This window comes from Lepisosteus oculatus, chromosome 7 (genome assembly GCF_040954835.1).
Source record: "Lepisosteus oculatus isolate fLepOcu1 chromosome 7, fLepOcu1.hap2, whole genome shotgun sequence".
Classification (NCBI taxonomy): Eukaryota; Metazoa; Chordata; class Actinopteri; order Semionotiformes; family Lepisosteidae; genus Lepisosteus; species Lepisosteus oculatus.
This window is the reverse complement of record NC_090702.1, coordinates 11920264-11940543: the sequence shown is the minus strand read 5'-3', so window position 1 is coordinate 11940543 and position 20280 is coordinate 11920264. Positions and strand designations below refer to the sequence as shown.

Sequence of the window (20280 nt, the reverse complement as noted above, 5' to 3'; positions counted from 1 at the left end):
GTAGCACTAAACAAAGATTTAAGACAAGGAACCTCCACAGGAAGGTACAATTTCTACTGCTAAATGACTGCAAATGTTATATAAAGAAATTAAAAAGAAACTAACATTTCAATGTAGAAGCTACTACAGTACGTTACACTGTATATCATTGAAACAATACATACGTATGAGTGCATATTTATTTACTTTTGTCATACTCCCTTTTGACATCAATGTAATGTGTCAAATGTACAAATATATTGTGCACAGATATGTGTAATGGAGCACTACAAAACGTGCTTTAGGCAAATCCTTTGTGAAACAAATTAGTAAAAAAAATACATACTGTACAAGGTAACACAACTAACTCCTGAATCTAAAAAGATACATGCAGTATAATAATTAAAAACACTGTGCTCATTTGGAGAGACTGCATGCAAGATGCATGAGATGTGGATAACCTTGTGCTAATACAGAATACTTTCTCTGTTCAGCTCCTAGCCTGACATCATGGACGGAACAGCCGAAAGGGAACATCTAAATGGGCAAGACAGAGAAAGCTGTGTGGTGGAAGAAAACAGCCTGAAGGAGAGAGGGAAATGGGCCAATAAAATGGAGTTTTTGCTTTCCATGGCAGGGGAGATCATTGGCCTAGGCAATGTATGGCGATTCCCTTACCTGTGCTATAGAAACGGCGGAGGTGAGTAAAGGGCTTGTGTCATAAACATACAGTACCATGAAAAATGATTTTCCTGGCTTGAATGGGCACATTATTTGTAATAGTGAATAAGAACAGTACATAATAAATCATAGTTACTGAAAAAGCAATAATACCCAATTGTCAGGAAGGATGACAGCCATGGATGAATGGATAATATCTAAAGCTTCATTGAAAGAACCATTAAACATTCCACCTACTCAAGAAATGAAAAAGGAGCAGTTGTGGTGATTGACACTGTAATGATGTTTGACAGCACAGAAATTCATACTTACAAAGCTACTGTATTCCAGAATATCCAGCTTTCTTGATTATTTTTCTATTGGTTTTGCCATAAATTATCACAAATTAATTAAATAGAGCTATCTTTTAATTTTGAGCTTTCCAGTATATTACAGCACTTGCAATTGGATAAGGTTTTCTGAGAAAGAAAATTGCAGTGGTAATGATTTTGACCTGTCATTGCCTAGTCTGTGGTTGCACAAAATGTACCGTAGGTGATCTGTGTGTATGCAATAGAGCTCAAGTTGAGTCACAATATTGCTTAATATTGCCTAAGGATAAATTGACAAAGGTATTTTTTATTTACAGGTACAGTATAAGAGGCAAAAAAGCCCTGTTTGTTAATCTCTAAGCATCGCAAAATTTGATTTTTTCTAAAACATATTGCCCAGTTTGTATTCTTAATGTAATACTTTTACATTTTTATCAATGATTAACATTTCAAATCAATAGTTGGCAGCCCTAATGTGGTGTTCCTTCCAATTACTTACATGTGCATTTTTAGTTCTGTGTAAATACAACCATGACTCCATTATTGAAGCACTGGAAAAAATGTGTCCTTCAATAATAACTACTGGTAAGTTGTCTCATGATAATGAGTGACACCTCTAGAAGCTCATGTTATGCATATTATATTAGTTATGCATAAACTAATAATACATGCATATTTATTTAGAACCATGTGGCTTGTTCTGTCACCATTCATTTTTTTTAATATGACACATTTTATCCCTTCAGCAAATCTTTGTGAATTTTCATCTGAATGTACAGTATGGTTCCTGATGTACTGCACTGTATATTGTTTTCCAACACTATAGAAATAAAGTTATAGATGATCAAATACAATTTATCACCTACCCAGCAAATATTCTTTAAATTACACCTGGGCCTGATTTAAAGGAAAAAATAGAAACTGTGCAGCCTTTTCAACAAGGGAAGCATGCCTGGGTACAATTCCTGGGGTATGGTCTGTGTGGAGTTTGTACTGTATGTTCTTTCCATGTTAATGTTAATGGGTGCTCTGATTTCCTTACACAATCCAGAGATGTCCTGGTCAACTTCTGGGACAATTGGCCCCTGGTGTAAATGTGGTTGTATCTGTGTGAATGTGATGAATTGGTCCCATCCAGGGTGTATCCTACCTTATGCTTATTTCTTGCCAGGACAGGCTCTGGCTCCTCAAAGACTCTGTATTCTACTGTATAAAGTGATTAGAAAATTAATGGATGGATTTTCAACAAAGGCAAATTAATTTATTGTACTAGAAAGTTCTTTGTGACTACAGTCTACAACTGATTTTATTTCAAGCATAAAGTGGTTTCAGGTTCATTAACAAGTCAGAGAGGTATTTTCCAACAATGTGGAGGCATTTGAACAATAAACATTGAGGCAGCACACAAAACCAAGTTGTTATTTTTACAGAGGATCTGGGGACATGGCTACAAATAAAATCTGAGAACATAATAAGAAAAGAAATGTTAAAGTGAAGAGGAGACCCATCAAAACCCTAACCCCATCTGCTCAATACCTGATCAATCAGGTAACTACTGGGGCAGATCTGGATCAAGATACAGTACAACAGGAAAGGCTTCTCAGTTAGCTGAATGTCTAAATACGGAATATTTTTTTTCAAACAACCAGTTTTTTAATAGGTTGATATACTGTATCGTAGCGTAGGCCTCATGTGAAGTTGCAAGCAGCATACTGTAGGCTTAGTGTACATAAAGTTCACAGTACAAAATATTTTGAATAGAAGAATTGGTAGATGTGAGCAAAATTGTGATATTTAATAGCTTTTTAAACAATAGTAATAATGATTCTTTAATTCTACAATTACAGTATAGGGCACAGTAGAATACTTGCAGTTTGTATAGCATATCAAAATAGGAAAATAATAATATTTTACTAGCAATGTATTCTTGGATTTAGTATAAATATGCATGTTTTTAGACATCATGTCTGTCCCGAGGGAATGAAAGGGAGTTGCCATAGACAGTTAACACCTGCCCCACCAATATCCTGAGCTATGTTTAACTGTCAGTGCTTTAAAAAAAAATCTGGATTTGCAAGGTGTCTTTTGTGTTGCTGAAATGCAGTCAAAAAAGGGTGTGGAGAAGAGGTAAGGGCATTAACAGGATTTTAAGAGCACAAGATGGGAAAGAGCAAAATCTTCCGGATATCAGAATGGAAATTGTTAACAAAGAGAAAGCCTCTTACATTTCCATGGAAAAAAAAGTTCAATATCATGACGGAAAACAAAAAAAAGCAACAAAGTGAAGTAGAGAAAGCTATTCAAGAATAGGTGCCCATTCTTCTCCATGTTCTGAAGATTACAGTATTGGCTATGTAGCAAAATGTCAACCCCTGAACTGCTATTCCACAGAAGTAGTGCTATTTGATTGATTTAAAGAAAAAAAAATATTGAAAGTCTGTAATTTTAAGCATAATGAAAGTTGTGCCAATGGAATAATTCTATGACAAAAATCATAATAAAAATGTCAAACAGCAATGCACGTCTAATATCAGATCTAATATCTGTCATATGATCCATTGATCTCATCTGGTTCTAAAAAAGGAACAATCACACAATCTTGTGAGGTAGGAGGAAGCCAGTCCCCTATAAAAATCCATAATACAGGAAGATATGCCAAGTTGTATTCAAACTCAGAACCCTGCAGCTATATGGCAGTGTTGCTCATCTGCAAATCCTCCATAGCTGATTATAGCTGAGTACCCATTAGTAGTTATAGGTGACAACATGATACAGGTCATTATTTGCACTTTTGCCTATTGAAAATAAATTGCTTATCGCATATTACTTCACAAGCTGTAATATGAGTGTAGTTTATAAAATGAATGTCACGACACACCTGAGTTGAATACTTTTGGCAAATATATTTTGCCATGTATCCCTTGATGCACAAGTACTTCACAACCTTTTTACCTCTCTCCTTTGGAAATCAGGTTATTAATGCTTTATACAGTATATGTACAGTATTATACCAAAAGCACTGATGCAGTAGTCTATCTAAACTTGTTTTTTCTGTATTGTACTTGCCCTGACCTTGTACAGATGCAGCCATTCAAAATGCGCGGGCTATACCGCATTATTTTCCATTGCGCTGTACGCAGTCTACCGCGAGTTACCGGTAAATACCGCTAGTTACCATAAATTCTCCTATAATACCGCAAGCAAAATAATAGTATCCGGAATTTCCGCAAGGTGGAGCTAATAAAGCTCAACCTCTCATGTTTGAGCTGTCGCCATCAAAGTCTTTAACGAAGATATAACTAATAGTATTAATAATGAATGACCTTGGACAAGCTGTAAGTGTAAACTCAAAGTATTGCCTTGGTCCACATTCTTAAGTAACACCACAGCATTTCACAATCACACATTTGTTTCCAATCATGCAAAGTACAGTAATTTTTGAAAATCGATTCACCATGCCTTTCACATGCTCATAAAAGAGATTGATTTAGGAACATAAACATATTACCGTATGCAAACTGTACTGTATACAGTATGTATATGTATATTTAATGTCTTAACTGTGCCCGTTTAAGTATTGAATATTTATATGGAATTTTACCACTGAAAGGAAATCTTAGTGCCTGAGCATAAAAAGAATAGGAGCATACTGCAACGCGTGCGAAGGCCATTAACAATATTAATTTTGGAACTTAAACATACAGTATATGGCTGGTCTCGGTACTTTAAAGAAAACATACACTCCAGTATTCCATTACTCCCTAAACATTTTAAGCATCGAAGTCTTTAACTAAAGTGATACCGGAGTCAACAAGCATACTTTTAGAATTTGATTAAAAGGGAATATAATATGGAATCGTGTATCTAAAGAAATTAATAACAATATAATTATATTCATGTTGATAAACTTGCTTAATTGTACTGTCTGGCATCTTGTAATTCCCAGTAAATACCCAGTGATGTTTAAAAATCAAGAATTGACCGGAAACATTACTACTGTGATGTTAACTTTCACAGCTCACTGATTATTTTTAGAGTTCATTTTTTCCAACTTATTAAATGGTTTGGTTTGGAAGCCTATAGTTAATTGATCTTAGAATCATGGTCAGTTTTGTTTTCATGCAGGATCACAGAGAAAGATCACAGAGAGCTTTTTAACAGATGCCTAGATGGCTTTTGAGGTAAACTCAGGTTTACTCAGGTTAACTTGGGCCCTCATTTCAAAGCATAAAGTAATCCATTTGATTTGGTTTGTTGGTACCTTTCAAGTTTTTAAGTACCTGTTTGAAGTCTCTACCTAATCTCCTCTTTTCAAAACTAAGAAGACTTTTGTTCCTGTAATCTTTTTGGACATAGAATCCTCTTTAGACCCAGACATATTGTGGTCGCTATTCTCTGAAGTCTTTCCGTGGCAGCAATGTAATTTTCGTGATGACCAGAATGTGGTAACCAGGATTGTGCACAATGAAATGTGATTTTGTTCCCTGTGTGCTTTAGTACATTGCTTGCTCTTTTATTTCACCATGGCATCTAAAAGAAGTGATTACATAGAGCTTGATATTTCATGATTATTTCCTCATGTTGAGTACATTTAGAAAGAAAATGTGGAAGTAGTTGGTACAGAGTTAATAATTCTGAGATGGTTAACTCTTTATTTAATTGATCAATTATTGAAACAGGAGAATCAATACTTTAAAAAGAATACATATAGGTGTACAGTACTTATATTCTCAGCATTGAGAAAGACTTTCCTACATCTTTACATATTAACATGACAATGCTGGCCAGTGTACAAAAATGTGATTCCTCCCATATCATGTAATTTCTCTAGCTACACTTTGATGGTTTGGCATTTCCCCATTGTATCTTTATCATTGTCTACTTTACAGGTTCTTTTATTTACCGTCTAGCCCAGGGGTGTCCAGCTCTGGTCCTCAGGAGGGCTTATCCAGAAGGTTTTATACATCTCTTGAAATCTCCCGTCTTCCTAAGAAAAACAGAAAGCTTCAACTTGTCCAGTAAAGCAAATATTGAGTTCAATTAGGCAATTAAGGTGGAAGGCACAGTGGTGCAGTGGTTAGCAGGGCTGTGAGAAACAACAAAAACAGAAACCTTCTGGCCCTTCACGAATGCAGTTGTGCACTTCTGTATTAAGTTTCCCAACATGTTGACCATATGATGGAGCTGAGTTGTTGTTTTTCAGGTGTGTTTCTCATACCATATTTGGTGTTCCTTTTCTTCTGTGGGATCCCTGTGTTTTTTCTGGAGACTGCCTTGGGTCAGTACACCAGTGAGGGAGGGGTTACAGCCTGGAGGAAGATATGCCCGCTATTTGAAGGTACAATAATGATTCAGATACAGTACCTTAGGTCAGATGTACTTAATCTTATCTATGGAGTCTATACAGTATATCTAATTGGCAGTGTGAAATGTAAGATATCAATACTGTATGTAAAAGCAGAATTTTTTGCTGCAGTATATGGTATAAGCTGGAGATGTCTCATCAAGTTAAAAATTCTGAGATTCTTAAATGAAGTTTGAATTAAAGTGAGTTCACCATATAAATTCCCAGGAATGTATCATATCCCATTCATCTGGGGAAAACATTAATTTAGGAAAACTTCTTGGAGCATAGGAATTAATTTTGGAAAATATAAAAATAATCAAATTTGCTTTAATAATACCACATTTTCATTTATACTTTGATTGGTGGATGACCTTTAATGTTTTCTCTATAAACCCAGGCAGTGCTTCCTGCCAAAAGAACTTGTTAGTAACTGGAAATTCAGTTCTATCTATTTGAGTATGAAAGCTTTTTCTCTGTCATTTTGCAGGAATTGGCTATGCATCCCAAGTGATTGTTATGTATCTAAATATCTACTACATAGTGGTTCTGGCGTGGGCTATTTTCTATCTCTACAATTCATTTAAAAACCCACTCCCTTGGGCAACCTGCAGTAATCCCTGGAACACAGGTATGTGGAACATAAGAAAATGTGTTTTAGATTTAGAGGTGGCAGATTTTGAAACAGATGACAGCTGGCTAACCAAGGGAAGCTGAAAATGTTACCATGGACTTGTCTCAAAAAGTAACTTTTATTAATAATGATATTATTATATTATTGATTCAATTAATACTTATTAAAACAAATTACTGGACAGCTATTTTTCCCCAAAACATACTGTATATAAAAATGATTTGCTATTACAACCCCCATTCCACAGACACTCTATGAAAACAACAAATAAAAACTCAAGTAATCTCTTCACCTTGAAAGAACTTCAGATGTTTCTCAAGGGGAAGATTCCTTAAGTTAAATTATCACTGAGACTGGGACTAGAGGCAACAGATATTCAACCAGTGAAGACCCTTTAGTTCTTCATCTAACTCCACCTGAGTGTTAACCCCTTCTAAGGTCTCTGGATTCCCTGACTCAGTGATTGATACACAAGGTTGTGCCACCCAACAGCAAAATAATCTAATTTCTTGTTGCATTCTGTGATGCATCTACCTATCATAAAAGCCTTTAAGGGATAGCTCAGGGTTACTGAAATTTCTGAAGTGTTCCTCCTCCAAAACACCCCTCTCTCTTTTACACACTTCTGCATCCGTAGCTCTTTGCACACATACAGATGCAGCCATTCAAAACGAGCAGGGTATGCGGTACAATGCGGTGGGCGTGTCGAAATTACACGCGGTGTACTGTATGCAAGTTAGATTATGTTCATAGTATCCGGAATCACCTTGTAAAACCGCCAGGTAGAGCTAATCAAGCTTAACTTCTCATGTACAGAATTGGAGCTGTCAACAGAAAACACCCGGTTTTGAATCCTGATCACTGCTGAGGGACAATCTTTATTCATTTAAGAATTTAAAATGTATACTCTTTGGACTTTTAAATTTAAACTGTCTATTACAGCATGTTAATCATTATACATTAAAAAGTTGGTATATTTGATAAAACCAATTTTTTGCTAGTTGCTAGTTGGCCAAAAATACACAACCTGCCATCTTTATCATAAATATTTTAATTATGCAGAAATAGTTTATGCATCAAAGTCTTTACCAAAGATATTACTAATAGTATTAATAGTATTAATGAATGACCTTGGACAAGCTATAAACTCAAAGTATTACCCTGGTCCACATTCTTTGTAACTGTCTTTGTAAATTAAAATACTTTATTTTTTCATTGACAAAAACAGCATTTCGTTGATCTGATCATGCATTCGTTTCCAATCAAACAAAGTATGCCTTTCACATGCTCATAAAAGATATTAATTTAAGAACATATTATATTACTGTATGTAAACTGTACTGTATATGGCTGGTCTTGGTAGTTTTAAGAAAAAATACACACCAGTATTCCATTTCTCCCTAAACATATTAAGCATCAAAGTCTTACATGTGGTTATTTCAGAAACGTTTTTTCGTGCTCTTTCTGACCATATTATTGTACGTTTATATACATTGCGAAAGGTGATTATTCTAACCTTTTCTGCGAATATGCTTGTTATCGGAGTAAACAAAAGCATACTTTTAGAATTTGATTAATAGAGAATATACTGTAATATGGAATCGCGTATCTAAAGAAATTAATAACGATATAATTATATTCACGCGATAGCTTAAGTGACTGACTTATAAGCGTGAGGTTGGGTGTTCAAATCCAGCAATCGCTGTGAGTTTTCTTTTAACAAAAAAACATTTCTTTGAAAAACTAAAATAGCTAATATTATGGACACTACAGTATATTGACATTTTTTATATTTCTTAATATCACAACATGTTCGTACTGTATGTACACAGCGGTACTGCAGGGTGTAGGGCGCAAACGCGCAAGCCCTACGTTAATGTTGCACATTCACCTGGCGCTGCGGCCGAAGAGCGCCCGGCTGGGGTACGCAGCCAGGAGCTGGACAGGAATGGTAGTGAAGCCGCTGACCAGTGCAGCTGACCCACTTTGAAATGACCATACAGTCTGGGTAGATCGCCCAGTTTTTGCACCCCTGTGTCTGCTCTGCTCTGCTCACTCTCTCTCTCGAAAGTGCTGGCTGTGCCGAATTTCACTCCACAAAGTCTGAGTCTCTGTGTCTACATTGTTTGTAAACAAGTACTTCCTCAGCTTTTTCATTTTCAATGTAGAATAGGTCAAGTCTTCCAATGAAAGACAGTCCACCTTCCCCCCACGGACAGACTGACACATGTTTTCTTAGAAAAACAGATTCACAACGCAAACCTGTGTCAGTCTTCTGTGTAAAAAAAATCGTCTTGAACACCGTGGGTGCTGTTTTTAATAAGCTGCTGAGTAAAGAATAGGAATTTTCCTGTTGTCAGCAGTATTGTGTATATAATTATATGTACAGGCTGTGAAAAGTTTCACAAGTAGAGGTCTTTAAGATTAGGCTGGGCAAACGATTTTTTTAATTCTTAAAAAAATAAATAAAAGTAATGCTTTATAGTATCTTAACAGATTCTTGATGGAAGAATGTTTGACAAACACATAAAGTTTATAAACCAGTGATAATTTTATTAATGTACTTGATATGTTAATGCTGTAAGTTAGATTTAGTTTATGAAGCATCATTGTTAACACCTGTTGTTAAGACCTGTCTGTCTTACTCAATGCCCCACAGACACCTGTTTGACGTCATGGAACAAGACAAACAGCACATTCTTCAATTTGAACTCTTCTGATGCAGACAACCGGGAGTAAGCTTAAAACCTGGGTGAATTTTAATGATTAGATTTGGCTATGTTGATATGAATTTTCAATTTATTTTTATTGGCTAGAGCATTTGAGTTTTTTATAAGTTAAACAAACTTGCTGTTATTTAATTTTGTAAATTACATTTACAGCAACAATTACAAAATGCCAGTGATTTTACTGTAGAAAGACTGCCGTAATCCCTTGTTATATGACCGTAAAATATTCCTTCTCACACAGTGAAAACTTGTATAATGAAAAATTAATTCCCATTACATTTTGTGTTTTAATCTCTGGTTCCAAAATTCAAATCTGTTCCCTCATGCACCCAAAAATCACTTTAATACAGTATAGAACAGTACCTAATTATGAAAACAGTAATAGAAAACAGTCCCTACTATTTTTTTTGAGTAACATGCTTAAAGCCAATAAATAAACCATAGGGAGGAAAAAATAATACTCTTGATTATTAATTTGAGAAGATGTGATAAATGAATAAACCTGGCTTCTCAAGAATGCTTCATGAGAGCCAGATTGTAAGAGAGAGTATCTGCTTGTTAAATTAATAAAAATAGGTATGAATTACTACATCTAGAATAACAAACACTTCTTGGCTTGTGGCTTCTTGTATCATGACGGATTACAGTACATAACTATATACAGCATGCACAGATAAGTTGTTTTCCTAGAGACGTTTTAAGCAGTCTTCAATACTTCAAAAATGAGTGCATCATGCAATTGTGTTTGCATTTGCCACAGTTTGAGTAAGTTCATGTAAATACAGTATATCTCATTTTCATAGTTTGTTTTACCCTTCTTTTAAAGTAATAAAAAGCAGTATTGTTTGTGTTTCAAATTGAATTATCAAATTGACAAGACATCCAATAGACTGAAAAAACAGCACAACCAAACCTTTTAAAGAGGATTTGTATATACAATATGTATATTTTGTTCTCTATGAATTTGCTAACTACAGTATATAGTTTGTATAAACTGTATAAAATGTATACTTACAAAATGACCAAAATTACATTGGAAAACCTAAAACATTGTGATTAATGTATTAATTTTAACTATTCTATTCTTAATTTATTAAAAACAGCAGTTATAAAACCACCATAGATTTATTGTAAAATGATTATATGTGAATGTATCTCCTTAAATGAACTGGGCTTTTAACTAACAGTTTGTGCCCTGTCAAAAAAAAAAAATAGTTTATTTTCTTTTTACAGATTTCCTGTTGTGTTGGGAAAAAATTCTCCAGAAGGTGAATTTTGGGAGTAAGTATAATGTCGCACATAATATTATTCAGATTTTGCATTCATGTATTGATTAAAATATTCAGTTAAAAAAATGCCTTATATTGCACATCATTTGTAATTCACCAAATGGGAGTTGTTAGAAGGGGGTGAATACTTTAGCATGGCACTATATACAAATGAAAAGTTAATCTTTTCCATCAGAATGTTATTTTACAAGATAAACAATAACATAAAAATTGTAATATGGTACTTACAAAGTATAGTTTGTATTATACAGCATCCTTCAGATATATTCATACAAAACAAAAAAAATAATAATATGACCTGAATTTGCCAGTCTAGGTCTGAAGGACAATTGAAACCAAGTCTTAAATTCAGAAAACATTAAAATGAGGATTTATGGGCATGCTCCTCAGTGTTATATTTGAGCTCTAGAACATAAATTTCATGTTGAGAAACACTCATGCCCACTGTAAATTATGGTGGAGGGGTCTGTTGTGTTTTAAGGATGTTATATATTGGTGGGTCCTAAATCCTTTGTTAAAACAGCGGGGTATAATGAACACTAGCATGTACCTGTCACGGACGTCCAAAGGGACTAACCGTGGGGAGCAGGAGAGCGGAAAAAGACCCATATGCATAGCGGCGAGACGGGAAAAAGGCCCGGGCTCATTAGTGCAAGGAGTTCAGGAATGCCGTATAGAAACCTATGCCCTCAGGTAGCGGACGTGGGGCGACCTGGTGCTAGGCGGGTCTCAGGACATCCGGACGTCAATGCTGAGCGAGGACAGGGTGCAAGACCCGGAAATATATAGCCCAAGGGAAAGAGAGGGACAGGAAGGACAGCAGACCAGAAACTAGGGACAGGACAGAGAAGGAGCGCCCTCTGGCTGCTGAGGGCGTGACAGTACCTGCACATTTAGACCAAAGAACTTGTTTGTTTCCCTGTTCCAAAAAGCTCAAGCATGGTAGAAAATAGACATTGCAGTATGAAAGTGATCCAAAGCATATGTCCAAGTTAAAAAGAAATGTTATGTGAACTGCACCCAAAATAAATGTTCTCAATAACCCATCTCAGTCTCCAGAAATCAATCCATTTGATCAAGAACATATGAAAACTAAAGTGTTTGAAGAACTTAGCATGATTATGTTTAAAAATCCACATAAGTGTTTATGTCTAACCCTGGCCAGCACAAAAAACTATTAATTAGGTTACAATAGGAAATTTTTATTTTTATCAGCAATGCATCATCCAGTCCATAAACCTTTCTATTATATAATATTTGTTATCATTGGGAGGATACATACTGTAAATCTGCAGGGAAATCTGCAGTTTTTTTTACTGAACTCTGCAGCCAACATACTGTAACTAATGCCTCTGGAAAGATGTGACTGGTTAAGACCCTAATTTAAAGGGGAAATACTGTATACACATATTAAATGCTATTGGAATCTCAATGATAAATTTCCTGTTTTCTCACTGTTTGCCTTTAGGTATACACTGTACATAGTTAATTTGAATACATATAGTATTACTATATGCTCAAAATGGTAGTGGTAATGCTAATGGTAAATCACAATAAATGAGGCCTTACTAGTAACATTCAATGATTTAAATTCTAGCTTCTAACTATACAATATATCCTTAAAGTGTCTTTTTAATTGCTTCTCTAGAAGATGTACAGTGAATGTGCTAAGTTAAGGAAAGACCTACACATTTTTCATAAATAGCCTATTCTAGATCAACATTTCCCATTTTGGATATTACTGTATGTTTTTACATTTGCATGAAAAACCTTGAACTTGTTGAATACAGAAATTTTATAATAATAATAAATTCCCTTCACTTACAGTATATACAGTAGCACTTATCTGGACCGTACACTGAAAGCATTTTACAGGTAATGGGGACTCCCCTCCACCACCACCAATGTGCAGCATACACCTGGGATCCATAGTGTGTACAGTATGCTCACCACACATCATCTCCTCAGTTGGGAGGAGAACAGAGTGATGAAGCCAATTAGGAGACCATAATCGGTAAAGGCCAATGGGAAATGTGGCCCGGTCAACGGGGTAACACCTCTACTCTTTTTGAGAAACACCCTGGGATTTTTAATGACCACAGAGAATCAGGACCTCAGTTTTACCTCTCATCCAAAGTCACTATACTGGGGTATTAGGAACCACACAGACTGCAGGGTGAGCGCCCCCTGCTGGCCCCTCTAATACATCTTGCAGCAGCAACATTACTTTTTCCCAGGTACTGGCCAGGCTCACACCTGCTTAGCTTCAGTGGGTTGTCGTTGTGAGTTACAGGTTGAAATTGCTGCTAGTTATGGAAATTTGACCTTCTGCTGCCTGGGACATGTTGCTGACTTCTTCCTTAGTGAAAACCTGAGTGAAACACTGATTTAGTACATCAACCATTTTTTTTCTCTAAAACATCAGCCATTTCCCTTTTATTGTCTGGCGTTCTTACATTGAATTGATTTACATTACATAAGGTATTACATAAAGAGTTACATAACAAATTTACCAAATATATGCTCTATCACAAAACACTAATAGCATATTAAATTATATTATAGAGATGGGCTCAAATTTTTTCATGCTCTTGAGAAAATGTAACTGAAAGCTGGTCCTTATGGATCTGTATTGGACATTGTATAAAAAAAGGGGCCAAAATAATTACATTTGTTATATTTTACATGTAAAATGAGCTATACCTGTATATGGTATACTGTATATCAAAATATAATAATATAATAGAATAGCGAAGAGTATTTCATTCATCCTCTTTTGGCTTTGGTATCATAGAAATGGTGATTAATGAAGACTGTGAATAGGAATTATTGTTTATATTCTGCTATGCGGGAAGAATTTCTCCATCCATTTCAGGTTATACAGCTTGTACCTTGAACTAATTTCTTCAGTTCAAACCACATTTTTTTTATTGAATTGAGGCCTGGAGATGGTGGACAATCAAGAATGCTGATTTTATGTTCCCTAAACACTTGGAAGTATATTTGGAGGATTTTCTCAGCTGCTTATCGTGTGGAAAAACAAAGTTCAAGCTTCTTAGCAGAAGGAATGAGACTGTGGGATAAAATACCATGATGAACTTGAATATCCGTCTTGTACATTCTAATAAGAATAACAGGACAACAGGCTGGAAAACACTTCTCAAGCAAAATTCCATTTCTATTTTTTTTAGAGAAAGGGTGCTATTCTTTCCTGTGTAATTGCTACTAGGAAAATTCATTTACCTTTTTTGATGTATTGTGGCACTCTGCCACAAACCCTGATTCATAAGGCCAGCTTCAAAGACTACCTTTATTAATCTCAAAGGTCCTGTAACCTGAAGATCGCAGAGTTTTTAGAGGGTTCCCAGTTGTTATCCATGGGTCTGGGTTAGGTTTTCAGATTCACTTTTCTGAACACATTTTTATCGATACAGTAAGTGATTGAAGACAAAATTGAATATTTTGTCTTCACTTACTGTATCACTTAATGTACTTACTCTTTCTAAAATCAACTTTTGGTTACAGTTCATCGATGGTACAGTATGAATACATTTGGAGGTTAGAGGACAGAATTTAACAGGACTGAATATTCTAATACTAAAAAGTTAGTTACAGTATAACAAGGACTGTACGCATACTCTTGCTTCATTAAAAGATATAATCAAATAAACAGTATAACACCACAAAATAAGAACTGAGAATCAAACTTTATTCATGTATGTTTTAGAATATGGTTAAATGTTACCGGTGCCATTTTGATGTACTGTACCATTTCTGGCAGAAATACATTCAAATGCCTTTGACAATTTCCCTGGTTATTAAGAGAGAAACATTTTTGAGGTAATGAGGACTCCCCTCCATTCCACCACCCTACCACCCCACCTCCCTACCACCACCAACATGAATGTCTTCATGAAAAGACATTGAAATTGCATTTGGTGTCTTGACTAAGTCCCCTGAAGTGGACTTGCATGCAGTCTGGCCAAGGCCACTTTAGTGATGAATAAAAGGTACCAGTGAGTGTGGTGCAGTAGTGCAGAACAATATACCAATTGGAACAAGTTAAGGTTTATTCCATGCTGAAAAGAGAAGAAGGAAACACAAGAGAAGAAGGAAACTTTACTCCTTTTATCCTTCCCAAATTACTACACTTCGGGTGACACACCTGAAGAAGACTTCACAGCCGAAACTTTTTTCCATTTTCACTTTTCAGCATGGAATACAGTAAACCTTTACTTGTTCCTTTGCAACCTATGCATTCTGATGCAGCTACCTCGTTGAATATAATAATTGTTCTAAACAAGAGACCAATTGATGTGGAAGTCAAAGTGTGGCTCAGGAAAAAGGAAAAGGAATGAGTTCCTTACTAGTGTGAAACTATGCTCAGATTTCCTAGAGTTTGGGCACAAGATCTAACTTGGGTCTTTCTGCTGAAGAAACGTAGGTGGGACGAAACTCGGTCCCATCACCCATGTTTTAGCTGCTGTGTTGAATATACATATTCAAAAATTCAATTGAATTAATTTTGTTGATCAGGCAAATTTACAATCAACATAGCTAGTGCAAAACCTCTTGTTGCAGAGAAAGTCTTAGGCCGACTTTCCATTGTTTTTCATCAACTTGTGCATCAACTGATCATGGTTTGTGATTGTCAAGATGTCTTTCTTGGGATGGTAGAGTGGAGGAGGCAGTGAAGCTGGGGATTTCATTAATGGAGGTATCAAAGATGAGCCCAGTCTTTTATATCCTGGTTTGTAGAAAGTCAGGACTTAATGCTTAACAGAGAGTTGCATGTCAGCATCATTCAAAAATAATTTAATCAAAAGCGCTAATCTGTACCAGGGTTATTGATCATTTAGGTCAAAACTTTACTATTAGAGGGAATCTTGCATTTGCCTCCCCCTTCATATTTTACATGCACCATTCTTTCATTGGTTGCCAAGAAGGCTTGAGGATCAATGTTAGGGATGTTGCTGTCCTGACCTTTAAAGCCATTTCAATATGCTGTGGGTTTCCAGGACAATCTGCAACTACAAAAGATATACAGTATGTAAGAATTTCTAAGCCTTAAAATATAATGCTGCAGTGCTTACTTTGACTAAGCCAATGTTTTCTCCATAAAGGTCTTACATAAAACATTGTATAAGCTTCATACAAGATTACCGTGAACATAACCCTCCTTCCTCCCAAAAAGAAAATATAAATATCCTCTGGACTGCTTAAATGTTTTTGGTAACGGATGTAGACAAAATTAGACACAGTCACTGTGACTGAATCCAAGGATGCCATATGTGACTGTTCTGATATATTTCTCCCAGTTTAAAACCAAGCTAAACTAGGGAAATGAAGCATCTGGTTTCTAAATACCATGGCAATCACACAAAATTGAAATAGTGTTCTGTAGCTCACCGTACAAGTTCTGAAGCTCATTATTTTGGTCTTTAGGTTACCCAAGTGGTTATTAGTTTTTATGACTAGACGTTTTCTGATGCATTTTTAGTGATTGTGCTTTATTCTTTATCTGAGAGTAACTGAGTACACGTGAGTATACAGATCTTTTTAGTCATTCCTTAAGTTGATTATACTATAGGTATATACATGCCAGAATTGTGTGCTACGTGTGCACTTGAATTTAGATTTTGAAAAGATCTTGAAAAGCCACAATTCTTCACACATTAGACACTTCTGAAAATTAATGAAAATCATGTGATCATATGACCTGCGTGAGTTCATTGATTTAATAAAATATCATTCAATATAAAATAACTACTTCCACTGACATGATTTTAATTATTGCAAAAACACACCAACTAAATAATGATGATCATCTGGTTTGCATTGGCAAGATTTAAGGTGCTCTATCTGTGAGATAAGCTACCTGGAGAATGAGATGATGTGCTTCAGTAATCAGCAGTATCATTCAAACCAGAAAAAAACATAGAACTTGGCAGTATGAAGGACAAGCATTGTCCTGGAAGCAGTGGATCATTATACAGGCTTACCATACAGTATATATAAAATAATATAGAAAATAATATGCATACTCAGAAGCCATTTATGGGTATGTGGGTATGTAAACGACAGACCTGAAATACAATGTGAAATACAATGTATGTGGAGGCTGTAATGGGTGTTGTGATGCATATTGTGCTGTTCAAGCCATCTGCTGTTCAACATTCTGCATACCTAGCAGCATGAATTTGTTAAATAAACAGCACCATTTGATGTTAATGCTAAGTAAGTAAATCCATCATACAATAGCAGGCAAGTCTTGAAACTGATTAAAACCAATTGTGAAATATTGCAAAACCAAGGTCTTGTCTCCACCAGTAAAGACACTTGCCTGAGTGCAGGTTGAACTCCGTGCTTCAGGCAAGTTTTGAACCTGGGATTCCTCAAGCACTGGAGCACAATTATTTCAGTACCACGGAGTATAGGAGCAGAATTAATTGGCCAAGGTTTCTTGGATTCCAGAGATAGGAAGCCCTGTGACCTTCCATGACCTTCATTCCTTTCCTCCAATTGGCATCAGCCATCCAGGACAGTGGCATGTAAAAAGACGAACGGTAGGAAGTTTGGAGAAATGCAATTGTCAATTCCAAGAGTATAAAACAAAATATTTGGAAAAAATGTTGCCAAAAGTGATGAGGCTGCTAAGCTATTGTATGTTGCTCGTTTTTTACATTTTACTGTAACTAAACTAATGTTAATGAACTGTAGTTACTCTTCCAGCTGTTTTTTGAAAATCGTCAGGGAATTATCTTCAACAGCATGGCTTTGATTTTGCAGGAGGAGAGTTTTAGGGATGTCAGAAGGACTGGATCACATCGGCAGTCTGCGAGTGGACCTGGCATTCTGCCTTCTGCTGGCCTGGATTGTGTGCTACTTCTGCATCTGGAAAGGAGTAAAATCGACTGGCAAGGTGGGGGCCTTTTACTGTACTTTGTTTACAAATACTGCGCAGAAATGAAATAAAAAGGTTTGGATAATCAGCAATGTTTGCGAATAGCAAAAACATGAAAAACATACAGTAGGCTGTTGAGAACATAGGCTTTCAGCTTGGGGACCACTTATGTTCCTCTGAGACTTTTCACTGGACCCCTAGCAACTGTAACTTTCAACCCCAGTTCAGTAATGTATAAAAAAAATTGAAGACTCCAATATAGTACAGTACATCTGTTCTAACAGCATGACCGTGGTGCATCTGTTTACTTACAGCTGTGCATTTACATTCTGCATTTAGCATTATTTGTAATAATTAGATTAGTTTTATTTCACGTAAAATGCAACCATCACAGAATGGGCTAGTGCCATGCCATTGTCCTTTCTCAGAGTCGTTCAACTGGACCATACAACGTCATCCAGTTTTGCCCACATCTCCTAAAACTTGTATGCAGTAGTTCAGTGAGCAAACTAAATCTATTTTTCTAATTGCTACTTTCTCACATTGAATCTCACTGGACTCAGAGCATATTCATTTGTGGTGTACGTTGCTGCAATTTGCAGTGCAAACAGTTTTGAGACACTTTGTTAACATCTAGGGTTTCCTTACTATGGTTTTATAGGAGGGTTTCCAAGAGCCCAAAATAATAAATTAGCACAAAAAGGCAAAACAAAAATAAAACACAAAAGATTATTATTACCTTTTATTATTTTTCCAAATATCTTTTATTCTTCTTTCAGCCTTTCAGCCTTTGACAGTCCTATCAGTCCCATTGTTACATGATGATTATAGTTGTTGTAACAGAAGGAATAAGGTTCTTGATCCCGAAATGAAGTAAAACAGATGAGTTTATTGCATGCAAGGAACAATAAAGCCGAAGTCTTGTTTCCCATAAGAAACAACAAAACCGAAGTATTGTTCCCCGTACTGGTACAAACTTTTGGGTTATATAGTGTCTTCTTCTCCGTTTCTGACGTCACTCGGTCTGATGGTAAAGAGGGGGGTTCATGGTATTTGGCCAGTTTACGATGTCCTGGCCAAATGGTCAGTTTAAGATTACACCCAGGGGGGTTCCTAGCTTGCATCTGCAATCCTTATCAGTTAACCCCCTTTCCTGCCCCAGCTTGTGACTTAGAAGTCTAAACCTCATACAGAGAGGATTAAATTCAAACCCCCGTCTTCACATCTTTCTTCATAGTCTAGAAGAAGCCATTTGACCCATTTAGTCCTTTTGGTACTGTAGTTTGTGACTAAGTGAGATCCACAGAACTCATGCAGCAGTTTCTTGAAGGAAGCTATGGTACTTGCTTCAATAACATGTCTTGGTAGCTTTTTACAGCTTGATTTTACATGCTATCTCAAAACCTGTGTAAATATACTGTAATTTCTATTGAAGTAATGTACAAATATTGCAAGTTATTTTTTTATACTCCTAGTTGGTTGACTAACTTTCAGCAGCCCATTAAGCTGATTTAATTGTTTTTCATTTTATAGAGATTATTTCATAGTGAGTACCATCGAGAGCTCAGTTCACTGAGACAATACTGTACTGAAGTATGGTAGAAAACGTAGAAATTATATTACATGTAAATTAAATAAACCAGTCAACAAGGATGTCTTTAAAAACCAATTGCAAATCTGACTATAAATACAATTGAGAAATAGTTTCCATCCATGTAATGTGATTTCTATGTTACATTTCAATAACATGACAACTCTTTGTGCCTTTCAGGTGGTCTACTTCACTGCAACCTTCCCCTACCTCATGCTGTTCATTCTGTTCATACGGGGCATAACATTGCCTGGATCTTTGGAAGGAGTGAAGTTCTATCTCTACCCAGATATATCCAAGCTTACAGATCCCAATGTAAGATTTTTTTTTGAATCATTTTCTTAAGGTAGTATGTTACAGAGCTTCAAACATAATTACAATCTTACTAAAACACTTCACTTGATAGTTTTAAGATGAACTGAATTGTGTGCTCTTGTGCACAGTTTGTGCCTTGTTCAGTTTTTTTTTATGTGGCAAGCACTAATCCTGTATGTATTGAGCACCGTTCAAGATTTCACTCACACTGCTTGACTAACACATGGAACACAGCATGTGGAAATATTACCACATGGTTTCATTTTCTGAGTCATTTACATTTAATGTTAATGACTGATTACAATTATGATTACGTGGTGCTTAGCATTACTTCCTTGCAGCACTGGGACTCTGGGTTCAGTTCCAGACCTGGGGTTCTAACTGCTTGGAGTTTGTATGTTCTCCCTGTGTTTGCATGGTGCTGCAGTTTCCATCCACAGTGCAGACATACTAGTAGGTTAACTGGCTTCTGGGAAATCTGGCCCTGGTGTGAGTATGTGCGT

At 36.0% G+C, this 20280-nt stretch overlaps 1 protein-coding gene across 1 annotated transcript in view; it reads left to right on the top strand.

Moving 5' to 3' along the window:
* LOC102683321 (sodium- and chloride-dependent GABA transporter 2-like) overlaps positions 1-20280 on the top strand; it is a 36812-nt gene that overhangs the window by 1400 nt on the left and 15132 nt on the right. The window contains exons 2-8 of the mRNA XM_015353242.2: positions 474-679; positions 6175-6309; positions 6806-6946; positions 9609-9684; positions 10912-10959; positions 17757-17889; positions 19643-19777. Coding sequence (XP_015208728.1) covers positions 490-679; positions 6175-6309; positions 6806-6946; positions 9609-9684; positions 10912-10959; positions 17757-17889; positions 19643-19777 — 858 coding nt within the window. The 5' untranslated portion in view covers positions 474-489. The remainder of the gene's footprint in view (positions 1-473; positions 680-6174; positions 6310-6805; positions 6947-9608; positions 9685-10911; positions 10960-17756; positions 17890-19642; positions 19778-20280) is intronic.